Source organism: Cottoperca gobio, chromosome 1 (genome assembly GCF_900634415.1).
Source record: "Cottoperca gobio chromosome 1, fCotGob3.1, whole genome shotgun sequence".
In the NCBI taxonomy this organism is placed as follows: domain Eukaryota; kingdom Metazoa; phylum Chordata; class Actinopteri; order Perciformes; family Bovichtidae; genus Cottoperca; species Cottoperca gobio.
Window position 1 is genome coordinate 18346715 of NC_041355.1, and position 20234 is coordinate 18366948.

At 40.1% G+C, this 20234-nt stretch overlaps 1 protein-coding gene across 1 annotated transcript; it reads right to left on the reverse strand.

Moving 5' to 3' along the window:
- Positions 1–2378: 2378 nt before the first annotated feature.
- pld5 (phospholipase D family member 5) lies at positions 2379–12747 on the reverse strand. The gene is made up of 10 exons (XM_029435264.1): positions 12405–12747; positions 9955–10091; positions 8574–8757; positions 8211–8319; positions 7610–7737; positions 5720–5917; positions 4900–5051; positions 4589–4754; positions 3871–3961; positions 2379–3552 (listed from the first exon to the last, which is right to left on the reverse strand). Exons 1-10 carry the CDS (start codon positions 12435–12437, stop codon positions 3290–3292), a joined length of 1461 nt encoding a protein of 486 aa, XP_029291124.1. The 5' UTR covers positions 12438–12747; the 3' UTR covers positions 2379–3289.
- Between the last annotated feature and the right edge of the window lie 7487 nt (positions 12748–20234).

Sequence of the window (20234 nt, forward strand, 5' to 3'; positions counted from 1 at the left end):
AACCAAAAGTGACAGTTTAGCCAAATGTGCTAATTCTCGACACGATGACATGAAAGGCTCCCTCCCTTCGGATACATAACCCAGTTTGTGTCCACTGCAGCAGACGAGCTAAATAAAGCTATCTGACATATCGCTGCCTTTAATCTGTCACCATGACAACGGCGCCCCCACCCGTCCCCATCAGCAGCAGCCTCTTTAATTCACACGAGAACAAAAGTAACACTGCTGCTGACACTACACCCTGCTACACCCACCTCAACGTCAGCACACCCTGCTACACCCACCTCAACGTCAGCACACCCTGCTACACACAACTCAACGTCAGCACACCCTGCTACACCCACCTCAACGTCAACACACCCTGCTACACCCACCTCAACGTCAACACACCCTGCTACACCCACCTCAACGTCAGCACACCCTGCTACACACACCTCAATGTTAGCACACCCTACTACACCCACGTCAACGTCAACACACCATGCTACACACCTCAACGTCAACACACCCTGCTACACACACCTCAACGTCAGCACACCCTGCTACACACACCTCAATGTCAACACACCCTGCTACACACACCTCAACGTCAGCACACCCTGCTACACCCACCTCAATGTCAACACACCCTGCTACACCCACCTCAACGTCAGCACACCCTGCTACACACACCTCAATGTCAGCACACCCTGCTACACCCACCTCAACGTCAGCACACCCTACTACAATTATGATAACATAATAATAATAATAATAATAATAATAATTATTATTATTATTATTATTAACTTTTTTTAAGTAGCACCTTTGAAAAAAATAGTTATTCAGAAGACAATGTAAGAACAGAAAGCCAAACAGTAAGGACAAAAAAGTACAAATACAAGACACAATTAATTATAAATAAATAAAAACAAAAAGAATAAAAGGAATACAACTATTAATATAAATATCTTTAAACATGAACAAAGCTTCTCTTAATGCAATTACCGTTAATTCATTTCCAAGTATAGTCCAACATGAGTACTGTATGAAGTTGTAACATATCATTTTGCACAAAAATGTTTGGTTCAACTCCAGGAGCCTGAAAAAAAGAAAGAAAGACTGAATATAAAAGTTGAATGTGATGATGTTCTTCCCTCTGAATACAAACCTCCAAACTCATCAAACTGGTGCCACAAACTAGTAGTCTGTGATGGTGCTATGGCGCCTCCTTGTGTTAAGAACAAAAACTGGAAGCAAGTCTATAAATCTGTCAGAGATGTAAAATGAGATAAAATAATAGTACATGATTAATCCCGAAGAAAAATGTTGTGCCAGAGATGCAAAATGACTACAATTTGTTTTATTAACATAGCGTAATAATTATAAAATGTAAAAAAAAGTTATACTAACACCAGTACTTAATGGAATAACTATAAAAGAAAGATTAGATAAGTAAAAAACAACATGTATTACTACTAAGATTTAACATTATGCAAATAATGTACATAATGTCCATATGATGGACTTCATGTGCTACATCAGTCCTGCAATGAATTCTACTTTCATGAAGGTCATAATGTTGACTTTTGTTCACTTTATCATCATTTTTGAGGATGTAGTTTGTGGTGTTGTTGAACTTTATTGCAGTATACAGAAAGGTTATGGTTCTGTTATTAAGCCTGCCCTCATTAATATAAGGGGGTGGACAAAATAATAAAAACACCTGTCAGTGTAACACAACACAATTAAACAACACCAACAACAGCCAAATAAACATTGTATTGTCCATTTTTATTAACCAAGGAACCAATAGTATGTACTGTTATTTGTGTGTGTGTGTGTGTGTGTGTGTGTGTGTGTGTGTGCCTTCCCACCAGCTGCCAAATGTGGTTCATGTAGTTGAGTTCATTACAGTGTAGATGGAGCATCACACAGACTTTAAATTAAACTGAATGGGAAACAGGAGAAGATCTGAGTTGTGTCCCTATTCTTAGATTGAAATGTATTTATTTCTGTATTTATATTTACATTAAAACTGTGAAGGTCATTATTTAAATTCAACGACAGGAACTGAATATGTGATTAAAGAGGCCTTCTTATGTTTCAAATTAAAGATGTTTTAATTTACCATTTGCATAACCTCACAAGAGGCACACTGGTAACTAACTTACAGCTTGTTAGTGGCTTTGATCAAAGGAAAATATGGACAAGTGTTGAGCAGCACTATATTAGTCAATGCTAATTACCTTCTGCAAAACAGGAAACACAGGCAGAGTGTCTTACTATTATCTGTCGAGAAGCACCTAACATTGTTTTGTTGGAATTTGTGTATTAATATCGGCCACTCGATGCTTCCCAGAGAGGTGACGCTGAAATAAACACGGCAACAATTAGGGAAAAGATACATTTTATAAGGTCAGATGACAATTTTCCATGAGATGATTTACAGCTGTTATCACATCTGTACAACTACTGCATAAGCTTGTGCATTCAAGAAACTGAATTTAGGAGTTATATATCATAACATTTCTAAATGCTATGCACAAAAGTATTAAAAAGGTTATAAAATACAAATTAAAACTGTTAACAAAAATAGTCCATCATTCAATACTAAGTGTGATTTGTTTCGGTGAGTTTGATGGTATATGTATTATACGTTTCACATAGAGCATATTGATTTTATGATCCGCATATTGCTTAGTCCTAGTATATAGTTTGAATTTGAATATTGCTTTCAATATTCATGCAGCATGGCATGCTCATATAACAGTCAACATTTAATTAAGTAGTTAGATACTATTACAGTAACTTGCAACTGTAGAGTCAAATTATTACCTCAACATTGCCCTGAGAGGCAAGTGAGAGAAAAACTTATAGTGATCCATTATCTAAGTCTGATCCTAATTGTGTGTCTCCTGTGTTCATGACCGACAGTAAGAACAGGCGGAAAAAGGTTTTAACAAGAAAATATTTTATAAGTTCCGTCATTCTTCTCCTCTGTGAAGCAGAACCTGCGCTAGTGGTGCACTTCAGGTCAAAATGAGTATTATAACAACAACACTTTTGTGCACAGATGAAATGTCATAAACACAGGAGAGAAAACGATTTATAACATCAATAGATCATCAGAATTTATGTTCTACTTATTCTCTCAGTGCTTCCACAGTTGACTGCAATTGAACCTATAAAAATCATGTTGTAAAATTAAAGTCAAGTCTAATAGAGTAAGTCACATTCTCTATATGCGCTGTAAAACCTGGAGTATTCAGCCTTATGACGCTTGAGGATATAGAAAGACATGTTGTGCTTATAAAGGTAAAAGGCTGTTCCACTCTTTTCCCTCCTTAGACTCCATATGCATTTTCGCTTGTTGCAGGTTTCTGTGTTTGCCCTGTTGATCTTTGTTTCCTTGTAAGCTCTTAGCGTAACGTGACCTCCAGTCTCTCTCAAAAGAAGCCTTGACATGTTGCAGGATTGTCAGTCCCCTGTCTTTAAGATTGTTTTTCATCTTGACCACCAGCCCAACTCCTGTGTTAATAGCAAGGTCACTCCCGACCCAGTCGTGGTTACCTGTGGATGAACGGCAAACCTTAGAATGACTTTGAGATCCAGGAGGCTACTGTGCTTTTCTTCTTCATGTGCAAATGTATTTACAGTTTGGTATTTATGTGAGCAAATACTCTAAATAAAAAGTTCTACATTCTTGCTAACAGTTTGTTGAGATGATTGATACCAGTCCCAACAAGAAAGCCTATTTCCCAAAATATCAAACTATTCCTTTAAAAGAAAAGTAATGTGTAATGTTGTAAAAAATAAATAGCACTTAGTATAAAAACAAGACATTAAATGTGTATTGAATTGGTTGCAAACACATTATACATTGCCTACCAATGTAGACGGCGTTGTCGGTCACCATGTATTTGTTGTGGTTGAGCCCATGTTGAATATCATCCTCTTGCTCCTTGTGACTAAAAAACCTCTGCAAAAGAATAGCATTAAATAAAATCAGTGGATAAGTAAGCCCTGAGAGGCAAGTGAGAAAATATAATGTCTGATCCAAAATGTTTTCTCCCCTGTGTTTATGATTCAAGAACAGGTGACGAAAAGGTTTCGTGAGGACAATCTAAGTTTCTTAACCATTTGCATTTGCATCTGAGAAAAAGGTGGAACAAACCTTTTCCACGATCCTTTTTTAAAGTTACTTTTTGTTTTTTTCAGGAAATGTTTTGAAGGATTGTTGTAATACTCATTTCGTCCACAAGAGGCCAAAATGCTACCCCATGTTCTAAATACAAAAAGCATTCATGTTTTCTGCCAGGTAACTTTTCATTTTCCACACACATACACAAGGTAATTGTATGTTAGCAAGTTGTGTAACATTACATACACACATCAAAACTCACCTGGAAGAAAACATGAATGCTTTTTGTATTTAGAACATGCACGTAAGTCTCTTCTGGACAAAATGAGGATTACAACAACAACAAACATTGGCACTTAAACAGGTTATCAAGCCTCTCAAGGCTTCCATCATGTAAAAGACTGCAAATACTAAACTACAGCTTTCATTAAACATATTTTGAGGAATTTAGTTTTTTCCACGTACCACCTCTAATGAACAGTTGTGCAGCTGCATGCAAAGGGACTTGAGGGAGGCGACGAAGTTAAAGGTGAGAGGATGAGTCTTCTTCCAGAAGCTTATCAGCAGTCGAACTTTGACCCCTCTCAGTACCACAGCCTCTCTGATCATCTCATCAATAGGCGACCAGTACCTATTGATGCAACCATTGTAACCAGACACTGTTTAACAATCTAAAGGCAAACATACACAAAAGTACAGTTTATATTGGAACGTATCTGTCACTATGAACTATGTTTGAACTTCAAAGATCTTCGGAATATAGAATTGGGATGTACCTTGTGACTGAGGTTCCTCTGAAACTCCTGCTCACCAGAGGGAGGTAGTCCGTCACTGATATGAAGATAAATGTCTTTGCACTCTGGATGACTTGATAGATGGCATCTATATCTCGGGTGCGATCTTTAGCGCAGAAGAGTTCAGGAGAGGTCTGCAGAAACCAAAACCCGAAATTGAATAAAGATTACAAAAATCGAAGAAGTGAAAGGTGGGCAACAATATGATTTATATGACTTTTGAGATTCAATTTGTCCCAGGTCAACAAGCGAACATTGTCTCTGTATATTTGTATTTACACCCCACTGAAAAATGTTACACTGATAAGGTCAACGTAATTAGGGTTGATCATTTTCCAAAATGTCAAATTCATTGTAACATTTTGAAAAAGTAAAGGTCAAGAAAAACAACAAGGCTCATTCCTCCAAACACGTATCAAGACGAGAGGCGCAAGAGCAGGGTGGAGATGCCAGCAGCTTGTGACAGCATGACTCCATTAGTTCCTACAGGATGATAAATGTCCTGAATGCAACTGATAAGCGTCTTGTCGCTTAGAGGGTAACAAGATTCATTGCTTGTCCAATTAGGCTAAGGTCCTCAAATATTCAGACTCAAGATGCTTCTCAGTGTGGTGTTAACATGAGTGATCACCGCCTGTTATTGGTTGGAAATGAAACTTTTATAAAGATGTTCACCATCTAGTCCAGTCAGGAAATTGGTGCTTTAACAGTCTAATTCATTACAGATACATGCATTTTGTATAGAGTCACTTTATGTGGTAACATGCTGTAAATGCTGCTACATAACAAAGTCGTTCCTCACAGACACATAAGCAGCGGCTTCGGTAGCATTGAGTTGCAGCTCCAGGGCGTCATGCCTCCCGTAGAGGGCTGTAACTCTTTTCGACCAGATGGAGGGGATGTAGTCCCTCTCATGGAGCTGCCAGTAGAAGGAAAAGACTCGATGGAGGTCCAGAGCCAGACAGCTGCAGTTATACACAACCACCCCCAGTTCTTTCCTCTGTGGGGAGTCAGTGAGAAGCACACAGGAAGAGGTGACGCAGCAGAAAGGTTGTAGTCTGAGTGTACAGTAGGTGAGTTACTAGACATGCTGAAGCACTGTGAGACAGGAAGTAGATAAAAGGCAAATGTAAGGCTCATTTTAGAGTGACAATAGTAACACTCAATGAGAGGATTTGATAAAGGTATTGATCCTATTATAAGATTAGAATAGGATCAGGGTTTCTTCTCCAGAGTTTCTACAGTCATGCTGTGAGGCACGGCGGTACTTAATGCTAACATAGGCATGCTAACATGCTGACGTTAATCAGGTGTTTGGAACATAGTAAATATAATGCATTCTAGCTGGGCATGTTTACGATGGTCTATTAGAGCCATGATAGGTAAACAAATTTAAAAAAGAAGAAATTACAGAGCCAATTACAGAGACAAAGAAACAATATGAGATTGAAAAGATTAAAGTGGTCAATTTAGGAAAAATGAATTTGGATATTCAGAGATTAAAGTGGTAAATATATAAGAAAAAACTCTTAAAGTGATCCAACCTTGCAAAGTGAAGAGAATGTGGTTCCTTGAATTTGTGAATTTCTGAGTGTTATCTCGATAATTTATGATTGAATAATCTCAGAGAATAATCACATTTCTTTCTCAGAAATGTACCACTTTAATCTCAGAGATTATCCGCGTTCTTTTTACATGGAAATGTATGACGTTAACGGAGGCGACATTAATCGTTAAATGTTCGAATATTACCCCCATCCCCTGGCTCTCATTTATTTATTTTCTTTTTACCTATAATGGTCCTAATATACAGGGAAATAGTAAATATTAGACATTCTATCCGGGCGTATTAGCATGTTATCATTTGCGATATTTCAGTCTGGACCAAAGCATGTCTAAAAACAGCGAAGAAGACACAGTCCTTCTAAATATATTCACGCTCGGTCATTTATTACACAGCAGACATTTGTTTTCTGTTCATTCTATTTTGGTGAGTGACCCAAAAGGAAGCACACAGTGGTTTCAGTCTATTCTGCCACCATTGGGAATTTCTGACTTGCTCCAATTTTCTCTGTCTCCTTACCTGCCCTTCGAGCACATGTGTGTGTGTGTGTGTGTGTGTGTGTGTGTGTGTGTGTGTGTGTGTGTGTGTGTGTGTGTGTGTGTGTGTGTGTGTGTGTGTGTGTGTGTGTGTGTGTGTGTCCCTTCTTTCCCTCTGGCTCCTTAGTTAATTACACCGAACAGTGGCTCTACCTCCAGCCAGCGCTGGAACATGAAAAGTGCCAGGTAATCACTTCAAGTAGCAGTATGCTAATGATCCCTGGTTCCTCCTCTATTGTTACCTACATCCTATATGCAAAGTGAAATGCTACTTGTCTTTCTGGCACGCCTCAGAAAGCAATCTTAAATCATCCCTGATGCCCATTTAAAGTTGCTGGAGTAATTGCATTAAAAGGTACAGGTGTAAAGTGGAACTAATCCAGACTCTGTGTTATGTTTTAAGTCCCTGTGGGGTGCAAATGTTATCGTTTAATTAGATTTGTCCAGCTTCTATATCTGAGAGACCAACATCTGCTGCAGCCACTAATAAGAGGCCAGAAAAGAACTGCAGACCACACCTGACTGCGGCGGCTCATTTATCCTGTGGTCTGATTTTACTCTGCAGGCTCACGCTGTCGATGTTTGTTGTTACCTTGGAGAGTGACCTCCAATCCATATCGGCGCTCCCGATGTAAATGTGCTTCCGATCCACTATCCAGAATGAGGAATGGAGTCCTCCTCTGGTAAAAGCTGTCATATTAACAAAATGAACCTCTGCATCTAGACAACGTGAGACACAGAGAGTGGTGGGATAGTGTGAAAAGTTGTAAAGAATGAGATGGAGAGAATCGTGGAAATGTGCCAAACGGCCTTGGACTCTCTGACGGGCATGTGGGCCAAGCAGGCAGGTGAGCTGAGAGGGAAAGGCTTTGAGAGGAAACAAGCCAGGTACATTTGCACATTCATGATTTTTCTGACCTTCATTGTGAAGTTTGACACACATGAAGGTTGTATGACCCTCGCTGTGCGGAGCTGCTGGATGGGGCTGCACGGTGTGAATGAGCCGACAATCTGTCAACTAACACATCTACTAAAATATGTACAGAATACATGGAATGTTCTTTAAGAAATGGTTTGCTTGTGCACAAGGCATGATGTCAGGTGGGTTGTTAGATACGATAAATCTTCATTCTCGACAGCTACAGTGGAATAACAAATTGCTTTTATAAAATGAAAATATGACAGCCACTCACTGTGTGCTGCCAAGGTCTTCAGTTCAGCAGAGTTAGTCAGACTGCTGGCAATCTTCAGTTTTACCCCATGAGACTTCAGGCTGAGCAGTCTCTGGAACAACAGCTGACCCTGAGGAAGACAGCGAGGTTCTGTATTACTGTAGTTGAGCATTTAAAATGTCCCTTACTTACTTCTCAGCAGGACTAACCTCATTAAAAGACGAATAATAATACATTTTATTTGTATAGCGCTTTTCTAGAGACTACATACAGATCTACTAGAAAATAATTGCATTTCCTCTTACAGAACACCTGGGAAATGCAGTGTGTTTATGCTCTGCAGGAATGTAGGGAAATATATTCAGACTTGCCATTACTTTGTACCTGTTTGGCAGTGCTTGGCATTGTTTCCAGGTCCCAGGGGTTTAAGGCCCAGACAGGCGACACCACCTCAACTGAGTGCTTTGCCTGGTCCAACAATGTATGAAAGCCAACAGAGAGAGGGAGGTGGGGTCCGCCATCCAAGGGGAGAGAGAGGTCGTCTGGAATATTCTCCACAAGCACGATACTGGAAGTAACACACGCTTCTTGAGTTTATGGAGCCTTAGCGTGGAACCCAACAACTTTTACCAAAGTGTGTTTACACGTCGTTTGGGGAAATATGATAAGATACAATACGAAACGGCATGACGCGTACAATAGGATAAGAAACAACACGATACGAAATGTTACGATAAGAAACGTCATGATACGATATGACACAACACTATACAATACAACATGATACAAAACAATACGATACGACACGATACGATACGACTTTATTGTCAGTTGACATTAAAATGAATTTTGCTTCCTTATGCAGTGCTGTACTGCTGCGTATGGGAAAAGGTTGTCCCTTTGTGTCTCCGGAGGTAACTGCACGAAATCTGATGCATTGCCTCGAGTGATGTCACTTGTGTCGGGCCAACTCATCGACTGTATTTCGGAGGTTCCGCTGTAGCCAGCTGATATCTGGGCCAACACTTCCTTTTTGGTGTTTTGCTAAACATTTTTACAGTCAAATTAGCAAGTTGAGACATGAGAATAATTTAGAGTTGCGAAATGACGTCTGTGTCCAGAGTGTTTCACAAGTAGCCAGTTTACATGCTAATTGTGAACTAATAAAAAGCTAAATCGTTGTCAGTACAATAGCCGAGGGCGTTCTGGCTGCTTTGCTCTCCACATGGAATCATATGCAGATTCTGTTTATAGAGATTAATGCGGGCTAGAGACTACACATTTGAATCTGGAAATGGTGTTGAGTTAGAAATAGTTACCAAACCTTATTATGGGTAATGTAGGCACCAGGACATAAGGAAGAAAAATGAAACCTTTTAAAAGACAAAAGTATCCGATTTTGATACTGAAAAGAAACACATACGCTTTTATAAGGGTGTGAACATGTGGCACTATACTCGTTAGGTAGCAACATAAAGGTACAATAAGATAAACACAATCATGAACAGGTAACAAGGAACCAGTGAGGAACGAATCAGGAACGACCTGATCATTTATGAACCGTAGTGTTCATAAATAACTCTGAATTGAAAATGATGTAGTAGATAATGATACATTACTAGGAGAACTTGGAGATTATATTCGATGAATATTCATTTAAATGTTCTATTATAGTTCATAGATGTTTTGCACGATACATGAATGCAAACCTTATTTTTTAATTTGCCTTGTTGTGTCATCATGTCACACTAGCAGAGCATCTTACCGGCAGTCACTGCTACAGTTTTCCTCTGTGATACCGTCCTCATCGTCCCCCCAAATGTCCACTGATGAAAACATCAGCGCCACCAGCACAGCACAGCAGCAGAGAAGGGCGAAGATGGCAATGCACTTCTGCTGCGTCTGGAAGACCAGTCAGGCACACACATTGAGCTAAAGTCAGACTTAAAGGGACATGTCTACAACAAATACCTCCAACACTCGGTAACTCACACCAAAACAATTTAGATTGACAGGTAGGAGGGGGAAAAAAGTATTTTGGATTTTGAGTATACTGTCCCTTTAATGCATTTATGTTGACTTTAACTCTTCTCCTGTTATTATACAGCAGATTAACAACTGGCAGTGAAGACATTGACGTGGCAATGATCAGCCATTCAACGCTTATGTCCCCAATCAATATCATTTATTAGAGGTTCGGATTCACGGTCGATATAACAACAACTACATGTCTTCTTCTGACTGTAGAAACTCTTCATTTGACTAACCAGGCTGCAGAGGAATTCAAAGCTCTGGAGCGAAACCCCCCCCCCCCCAAGCTTCACAAATCCCACTTCATGCCACGAGACAGAGGACAATTGAAGTGGAACGCTCTCCAGCTGAAGGCAAATTGACACATTCTGAAGTTCAACTATAAGGAATATTGGAATCTTATGTTTTTCTTTATACCGCCTGCTTTGTTGTTGAAGCAAATCCCCAGCTGAAAGAGATTTTATGACTTCTGTGCCGGCACGGATACGCTCAATGGCATTCATGGCAAGCAATATTAAAGGCTATATTAGTGTGCATGTATATGTGTGGCAGTATACTGGTTTTAATAAAGGTGGAATGACAGGTTATGAAGCAGCAGCCCTGATCCAGCCCGAGGAGTCTTGATTTCCACTCTTTTAGAAGTGCTGTTAGGCACTTCTGTTTTGCTTACAACGACAGATTTTCACCATCTCATTCCCTGCCCTGTTAGGCTGTGTCGGTTTCGAGAGCTGTCATCACATCACATTACATATTCTCTTTTGTTGTGTTCGATCAATCAAATGAATTGTTTCCCGCTGATTAGTTTGGTAGCGTAAGCAGTATTTTTACTCAGAAAGATGAGTCCCCAGCTACAACCTTTCATAAAAACAGATTATTAAACAAAAGAAAAACTCGATTCAGCACCAAGTCAGAGAAAAGATGGGGGTCGGACGGTGTTTGTCAACTTCCTTTACCACTCTTCCCCACACTGCCTCTCTCAGGCAATGAGGCTGACAGACTCGACCCTCACACTCCTCTTGCTGTCCACTTCATCACATTTAGCAGAGGCAAGGACCGTGGACTTGACTCGTGGAAGTGTATACGGATGCTGGGCGAATAAAGCCTCATGATACAGAACGAGACTGACAGAGTGAGGCAGGTTTGTCGAATTTCAGCTGATGCAATAATTTGTTCACTTCAAAAACACAATAACACTCACACAACGGGTTTCCATAGTTGTTTTCAGAGCAGTCAAAAATAACCACACATGGCTGGCTTTGAGATTAGACCAGACACGGTTATCGATTACTCATTTATTAATTTGGAAAAAGAAGCTAATTGGATAAAAATGGATAATTGTCATTTATCAAGCAAAAATGCCCAATATTAATGCTCAAATGTGTGGATTTCCTTCTTTTATCTGTTTTATTTCTTAATAATTTGAACATTGTTTGAACAAAACAAGCAATTTGAACATCCCCTTCGACTCTGGGAAATATTTCTGACCTGTTATAGACTACATCCTTAATTAAAATTAATTGGCAACAGTTTTGATAATCAATATAATTGTCTAAGTCATTAATCAAGCAAAATGTCTAATATTAGCTTCTAGTTCCAGCTTCTCAAATGTGTGTATTACAGTGTGGTACATCTCTTTGGACTTTGTAAGGTTGTTTGGACCAAACAACCTTACAATTTGAAGATGTCCCATTGGATTCTGGGGAATTGCAATGCTCATTTTTCACAATTTTCTGTGATTTTCATAGGCTAAATCATGAACCAAAAAATCATTTAGTCATTGTTTAAGCAACATGTCAGATATTAGCCTGTTCCAGCTTCCCAAATGTGGAAATGTTCTTCTTTTCTCTCTTTTATATATGTAAATTGAATATCTATGAAGAATTAGAAGATGGCCCCTTGGGCACTGCAAAATTGTGACTGACTATTTCCTGACATTTAACAAGAGATAAATCAATTATTTAATATAAAAAATAATTTCTAAATTAATGAATAATGAAATTGTTACATGTAGCCCTAACTCTGTTTATATACACATCTGGGTTTTTTTTACTGGATAATTGAAGAACACAATGAATTTAAGGCATCAGGCATTAAGAAAATGCACTAAAATCCCCCCAACAGACAAGGTGAGAATAAAATCCTGTAACAGATGCAGAGTGAAGCGAGTGTAGATATAATAATCACCTTTAAGGGCTCCTGTGTGGTCGGTCCCGCCATGAGAGCAGCACTCCTTCAAACTTCTCTGACAGGTGGGGAAACTGCAGCTCAGTCACACATCTTTCTCTGTCTGTCTCTCCGTCTTCATCACCCACCTTTCAACCTGTCCCGCTCTGATGTCTTCACTCTTAGCTGTCGTCCTCATCCTGCTGGTTCCTCACTGTCCTGGAAGGTATGAGTATGTGTACCTCGAGTCCTGGTCCGTTCCGTGTCCTGACATGGTTCTTGCAGCCTCTGGCTTCGTGTGTGTGTGTGTGTGTGTGTGTGTGTGTGTGTGTGTGTGTGTGCGTGTGTGTGTGTGTGTGTGTGATGTATGTGTGCTGCTCACTCGCACTGGAGGTGGGGAGAGAGACGGAGAAAGACCAAACCCCTCTCGTTCAAACAGCCAATACAGAGCCGTAGCTCAGAGCCACAGCAACCCCCCTCCCTCCCTTCTCCTCCCTCGATTTCTCCCTCCTCTTCCTCTCCCTCTTTATCTTCCTCTTTTATCTTCCTTATGAACAAAACTCATCTGGCAGAAAGCAGTTGGGCTTGCTTGGCTTAGTGGCGAGGGATGTGAAACATGCCATTGGTGATCCACTGTGTGTGACAGCTGCTGCAAAACTCTCAAATTGTTCTGAACTCATTAGGTGGGTCGTACACACACACACACACACACACACACACACACACACACACACACACAGTTCTGCCCGGCATAGACAAAATAATTTAAAACAGCCCTATAGTTCCCATTAATAATTTCAAATGCAAATCAGCATTACTGTCTGCTTTAATCCCCACTGTGTTTAAATTGTCGTAATAAATGTGCTCTTCAGTAATGCACCAGATTCCAGAGAACCCATTCATGTTTCACTTCCACTGTAGCTTCAAACTAAATCTCTGTCTTTTCCTATTGCACAGAAGTCCCTTACAGGGACTTGGTGTGGGGACATGAAATATGCAAATGCTTTCTTTACCTATTTAATAGCCCCAATCCTTTTCTCACAGAATATAGCATCGCCTAATAGCAGCAAACAACATATGCTGCTGACTGCAGGCAAGCTGCTGCTGTGTTTATGAGTCCAGCACTGTACAGGGAGGACCTAATGGAGGATGAGAGAGAAATGAGGGAACGGTAGAAGGAGGAAGAGGTTTTTTTTTAAAGTTAAGGTTTTTACTTTTGATATAGTTGCAGTAATACTCAACAGAAATGAAAGACTTCTAGATGGATCGCTACTTGGTAGATATTCACGTTTCCTTCAGGTGCAAATTAGAATTTTTTCCAATACTAGTAAAACTGCTCGGCCTCAGCTGTATTTTGTGTATAGTTCTGATTAGTTAATGTTAGCACGCTTACATGCAAAAACATGATGGTGAACATAGCAAACATTATACCTGCTGAAGCGAAACTTCCAGGTTCTCATTCAAAATCCCAATGACACTTGTAACTACGCTAATAACTAAACACACAGCTCTGGAACAGGACCTTACGTCACAGTAATTTGTGTGGCTCACTTGGATAAGGATGGTAGTTGTTTTGAAAAACAATCCAATATGGTTATTTATTCAATATTTATGTTTTCTAGTGCCCTTTTACGATACGATCATTATAGCTTTAACTGGTAACTTAGCGTTTACTGTGCTAAGGGTACTTAGCACTTACCAGCTGGGCCTCGTTCTTCCCCGGCTCCATAGTCATTTCTAGCTCCAAAAAAACAAGATTGCGATGGCAAAATGCCAAACTGGAGGCATCAAAAACTGTAGCCCACAAACAAATGGGTGACGCCCACTTCTATGTTCTTATTGCAGCCTCACAGAGACATCATCTTGGCTGCTGACACTCAGTTTTGTATTAAACTGAGAAAGGCTTAATTTTTCTCATTTACATGAACAAACACATTTTTTTAAATCAACGAAACAACTGATGTTTTGTCAGTGTAATTCCCAAAGAGTAGGTAGAGTAATTCTGATTTATAAACATAAAGATTTGTGGAGCACTGTGGGTTAGATTCCAGAGAGATATTAGAAGCAACAAGGAACAAAGTCAAAGCAATGAAACCGGCTGTGTTTGTCTGGGGCAGGTGCCCTCTGCATGTCACCCTGCCTGTGAGAAAAAGAGAGAGCGAGAGAAAGAGACAGAGGTGACAGAAATGTTTGGACCACTTCCCAGGAGAGGGGAATGTTCCTAAAGCTGCACATATGGGATCAAACAAACAAACACCCTTTCACACAGGATGGGGTTCTCACTGTTTCCCTGTTTCCATCACGAGCACAGACCATCGGCTGAGACTCAACTCACGGCAGTTTGTATAGAGCAACAACATGACCGAGATCCCCGGCTTACTGTACAGGTCAGCAGCGGTCACGCTAGGAAACTGTTGACACAAACAATTTACCAACTGCACAGTCACCAACACGATGCAACATTGAATACTAATGTATGAAGAGCCAACCAGCATTTTCTTTTCTGTTATGTTGAACAGCCAAGAGCTCGTTTTGATCTGTACTCTTTTCAAGCGGCGCTGTTTGCAGCAGAGCAGTTCAGAGGTCACAGCAGCCTTTACAGTTCATTCCCATCCCCTCCTGACTCTCTGTGCAGGCCACCATTATTGGATAATATACAGCACAGTTCTGTAATATCTGCAACTTGAATCATGCGTTGGAACCAAATGTAACATTTTGCCCACCAGCCTCGATCTTCCTCCCTCAACTCCTCTTCTGTTAATGTTTTGTCTTTTGTGTTGCAATTTGTTTTTTTTTAAAGAAAGAAGAAAAAGTAAAGTTTGTTCACGTTATATAAACATAATTTTATTGAAGCTATCTTAGTATGTAGTGAGACTCTAGATGCCATAAAAACAGTTGTTATACATAAAAGAGACATGCACACCCCCCCCCCCCCCTTATTCAAACACGTCCCTGTTAGTGCCAATGAAGGTCGCCTCAATGTACTGTAGGTGTTTCACCTTCACACCAGAACCTCAACAGCAGGTTTCCATTCGTGCACAAGGCCAAATATTGTTTTCAAATGTTGCCATGGCGTCATAGTGATGAGCTGAATGATGGCTGACTGGGTGCATCGCCACAGGACACGCGGCTGGATGGGGTGCAGATGGGGATCCAGCAGTGAGAAATGACCCTGTTACTCTATGGTCGTGTTCAGAAAGCGTGTGGACGAGTGTATGTCCACAGCAGACTGCTGGAGCTACTAGCTCAGCCTCTGCAACCAACAGGACACATGGTTAAAAGAGAGAGGATATAATGGTTTAATATTTTAATAATGGATTTTGTTCCATGACTAAGCTGGATGAAAAAATTGAGAGAAAATAAAAGAAACCTAGAAAACACTTTCAAATGTTTTTCTTCCCTAAAAAAAAATCTAATTGCATATGTAACAGGAAACACAAGTGGGGATACAATGAGGGGGACCAAGGTCATGTTTATATGCTTTTAAAGATATGTTATGCATGAAGACATAAAAAACTGTGGGGGTTTTCTTGGACTCAGCATCTAGACATGAAAGATGTGTTTTTTGCAACTGTAATTTGTCCTTAAAATTGAGTTAATCTGCTGTTCAGGATCAATAATCAACATAAAGTACTTTATGGATGACAACATGGTGGTATCTGCCCCAAAAACAAGTTTTACTTTGGTTGGCTTTGAGATATCCTATTAAACTAACTAACAAACAAACTGAAAACACCATCTCTAATTAAAAAATAAAACTATACATGTGAACAGTCACATTGTTAAAAATGCCTAAAAGTCTACAGATTTAGCCACTGTTGCAGGTGGTTGAAGCTCTGGTTCCCCTCCACATATTATTCATCTTGTGTTTTGCATGCATATATCACCAGCCCTGTATTACACACACACACACACACACACACACACACACACACACGCACACACACACACACACACACGCACACACACACACACACACACACACACACACACACACACACACACACTATTGCAGAAATTAACCTGAACCTCATTTGTTGGCAGACAAAAACGTATTGATTTCCTGATAACAATCCTAAATGTGTAACTATTTATTAAAGCCGTAAATAAAATCCATTACAAGTGAAAAGTTTGCTGTGAACTAAATGTCCCCAAGGAACCCTGAGCCCTTGAGTACTCAGCTGATTATGTCACAGACCATAGACCAGCTGTACATGTACTGAATATAAATCTCTGCTTTACAGATGTCAGAATAAAATGACTGTCACAGAGCCTGAGGTGATATATTAACATTGTTTTTTCTGTCTGAGCAATGGTCCAAAACCCAAAGACCTTGCTCTCGTTTAACACAGAGAAAGGCAGCAACTGTTTGGCATTTTTGCTTGGAACATAACGTAACAAAATTGTTTCCAATTTAATTCCTGACGATCGACTAATCGATTAAATGGCAAATCATTTCAGCTCTGAGCTGTTTTAACTTTTGTGAGTAGAAGAGAGTCCACAGCACATGGACATTATTCGATCATTTACCTGCATTCAACGTTTCTTAATTAACACACTGTTAAAATGCAGCCTTATAAAAAACATGCTTTAAGTCAAATTTGCAAATTCAAAAAGATATATAAAATATTGAAGTATCTAAAAGAAACTGTACATTGTGTAAGTAAGGATTGTAGGATCCTTAGTGTTTGTGTGTGTGCACTGGGTGTGTGGCAGCAGTGAAGAAAGTGGCAATCAATTCTCATTGGATGCAACAGAGCTCAATTTCTCCAGAGCTGAGTCTGATGCACCACAGGCATGCAGAATGAATGGGTTTCCAGTGGATGAAACTAATGCCTCTGCTAGCCTTACGGGGTGAATAAATTCTCCTGAAAACACTTAAACACATTTTGAATACTTCTGGAAATACTCTAAGATACTTAAAATATGTTTGAGAGGTACCTGACAGTTATCTCACCTGTTCCAGCTTATCTTTGCGTCGTAGGAAGATGGATGCAGAGTATCCCTGCTGCTGGATGGCGCTGCAGCTGCTGCTTCTCACTTGGGACACACCGGGCAGCGGCGCTGGGGGAGCCTCCTCTTGCCCCCTCGACCTTGGATCAACTGACATCTCCATTGATGACCTGTATGCTGCTGTCTGCCGGGGTACAGACAGTCTGATGTACACACACACACACACACACACACACACACACACACACACACACACACACACACACACACACACACACAACTGTCACTCACGTCTTCCCTCTTTTCTTTTCTATCTATCATTCAGCCTGTCTGAGCTACAGTATGTCTGTTTGTGGCCGAAGCACCTCCTCACACTACTATATACTTGTTGGGTTTTGTGTGTGTGTGTGTGTGTGTGTCTGTAGGTGTGTGTGTGTGTGTGTGTGTGTGTGTGTGTGTGTGTGTGTGTGTGTGTGTGTGTGTGTGTGTGTGTGTAGTACAGTCTCCCAGGCGGATTGGGAGGCGGAGGTGCTACAGGAGCTGCTGCTGCACTGGACAAGACGGAGCAGCAGACAGTGAAGGAGAGTAATCTGATTTAGAAAAGTGTGAGGAGACTATCAGACATGAAGACACGTACACACTCACACACACAACTGTATGAAATCTAATTTTGCCCATTTGCACCTCACACAGACAATACTGATACTTCTGGCAGAGACAGAACACCCTGAAGTGCTGTAGCCTCACCTTAAGAAACCTTTTGCACAGTTTGAGAGAGATGCCAGATGGCTGCTATAAAAGGGACACACACACAACCACACACAAACACACACAAACACACACAAACAAGTTGACTGAACATTTTTCTAGCCAGCACAATTTACTTTATGGGTACAAAAAGGTGCTGGTGTAAGAAAAATTGACTTTGCACTGATCTAATTCAAATCACAAATCCCCTGTGGCCACTGTGTCAATACTAGCAGAGCTACAATAAGTACTCTTTTTTATTCATTAATTCAACCCTTATGGAGTATTGTAAATTGGTCTAAGGAAGAACCCATTACATTGCAGAGTGGATCCGAACCACTGGGTCACATACATGCATTATTTTTCACTTATGGAAGCAGCCTTGAGGTCTGCGCTCTCTTTTCAACCATTTTGGTTACATGAGAAGATTGATACCACTCTCATGTCTGTTTCATATCTGTCCGATAATATAAGGCTTTAGCCAATAGTGGGTCAGCGTACTGAAGCATACAGATTGGAAACAGTTATGATATTATTCCACTGCTCCACAGGTGGTGGTACTGCTCCAAGAAAGGCAACAATGCACCACCCAAGGCAGGGAGGAAGAAGATCCTTAAACATGCAGTGGTGGAAGACATACATCATTTACTTAAGCAAAAATACTAATACCACAATATAGACATTGGAAATCTTAATCAAGTAAAAGTACAAAACTATTAGCATCAAAATGTACTTACTCATAATGCAGAATGGCCCATTTCAGAATAATATTTTATAATAATTGATGCATTCATTTGTTCATCACTTTAATGTTGCAGCAGGTGAAGGTGGAATTAGATGTAATTACTTTACGTTGGGTAGTTTAATCTATAATGATACGTCATTATTTATTAGTTGATTATATTTTGTATTAGTAATCTGAATCTACAAAGTAACTGAAGCTGTCAGATAAATGTAGTGTAAATGTAGTGTATAGAGTATAAAGGCAGAATGACTGCCTCTGAGATGTAGAGGAGTAGACGTATAAAGGAGCAGCTAGAAATACTCACATAAAGTACAAGTACCTCAAATGTATAACCTACAGTACTTGAGAAAGTGTACTTAGTTACTTAACTCCACCACTGTGAACATGAATGTAAACAATGCAGGTTTCAAGCTTTTAAGAAAAATCGGCTTTGCAGGTATTTTATGAGGAAGGAACATTTGTTGGACCTCATCATGTTAAGTAACACTAAATTAAACTCTATAGAGCCGTGTTATGCTAGTTTTTATGATGCTTTATCCGACCACATTGGAAATAAATATGTTGCTCTGAAAGGCTGCACATAGTGTTGCACTTAGTTGTTACCAGCCGCAACGACAACGCTTCTATTGTTTTCACATTAAGTCTTGGGACAGATTTTGTCACTGCGATAGCTTCGCAGCTACACAAGATGCAGTCAAGAAACTTTAGAAACGTGTAGATGAGATCAAAGTGAAGGTGGTCGGATCAGGGGGGTGAAGGGGCCATTGCCCCCCACTTTACGATTTTGCGTTTGCAGATCTGTAGTTGCGATCAAAATAAAGGTTGAGTTCGAAGGTGGGTGTGGTCTGAGCAAGGGTGCTGGAAGTAGAAGAATTATAAAACACAGCTTGAGAGAGAAGTTCGGATGCTTTTCAATCAGCCAGCGTGAAGTCGGTGTGAATGTGAGTGTCGGTTTCAGAAAAATCGTTGTACACAACCCCCCCCCCCCTTCGACATCAGAAAGGTGTTGCGGTGGTACATCTCTTCTTTCATAACAATAAATGTCATCCATGCATTTCTTTTGACGTTCTGTACCTTCTAAACTGTGTTTGAGAACTACTTCTGCACCACCAAACTGTGGGTTCGATTTGCAGACAAAGCATGTTTTGCCTTATCCTGTTGTTCTCCTCCCGAAAAGCACATAAGTTATGATGGTGTATCAATAAGGAGATGCAGAATATGTAAATACCTCCGGTATACTGCACACACACAGCGCAGCATCATACATCTTACTCACTCTGAGGCCACATAGGTGCTAAATCATCAATGACAGTTTAAATTACACTGAATAATAGCTGCATCACCTGGAAAATATCCTATAATCATATTAAATCTTAATTTGTCTACATGAGCAAATAAACACATCA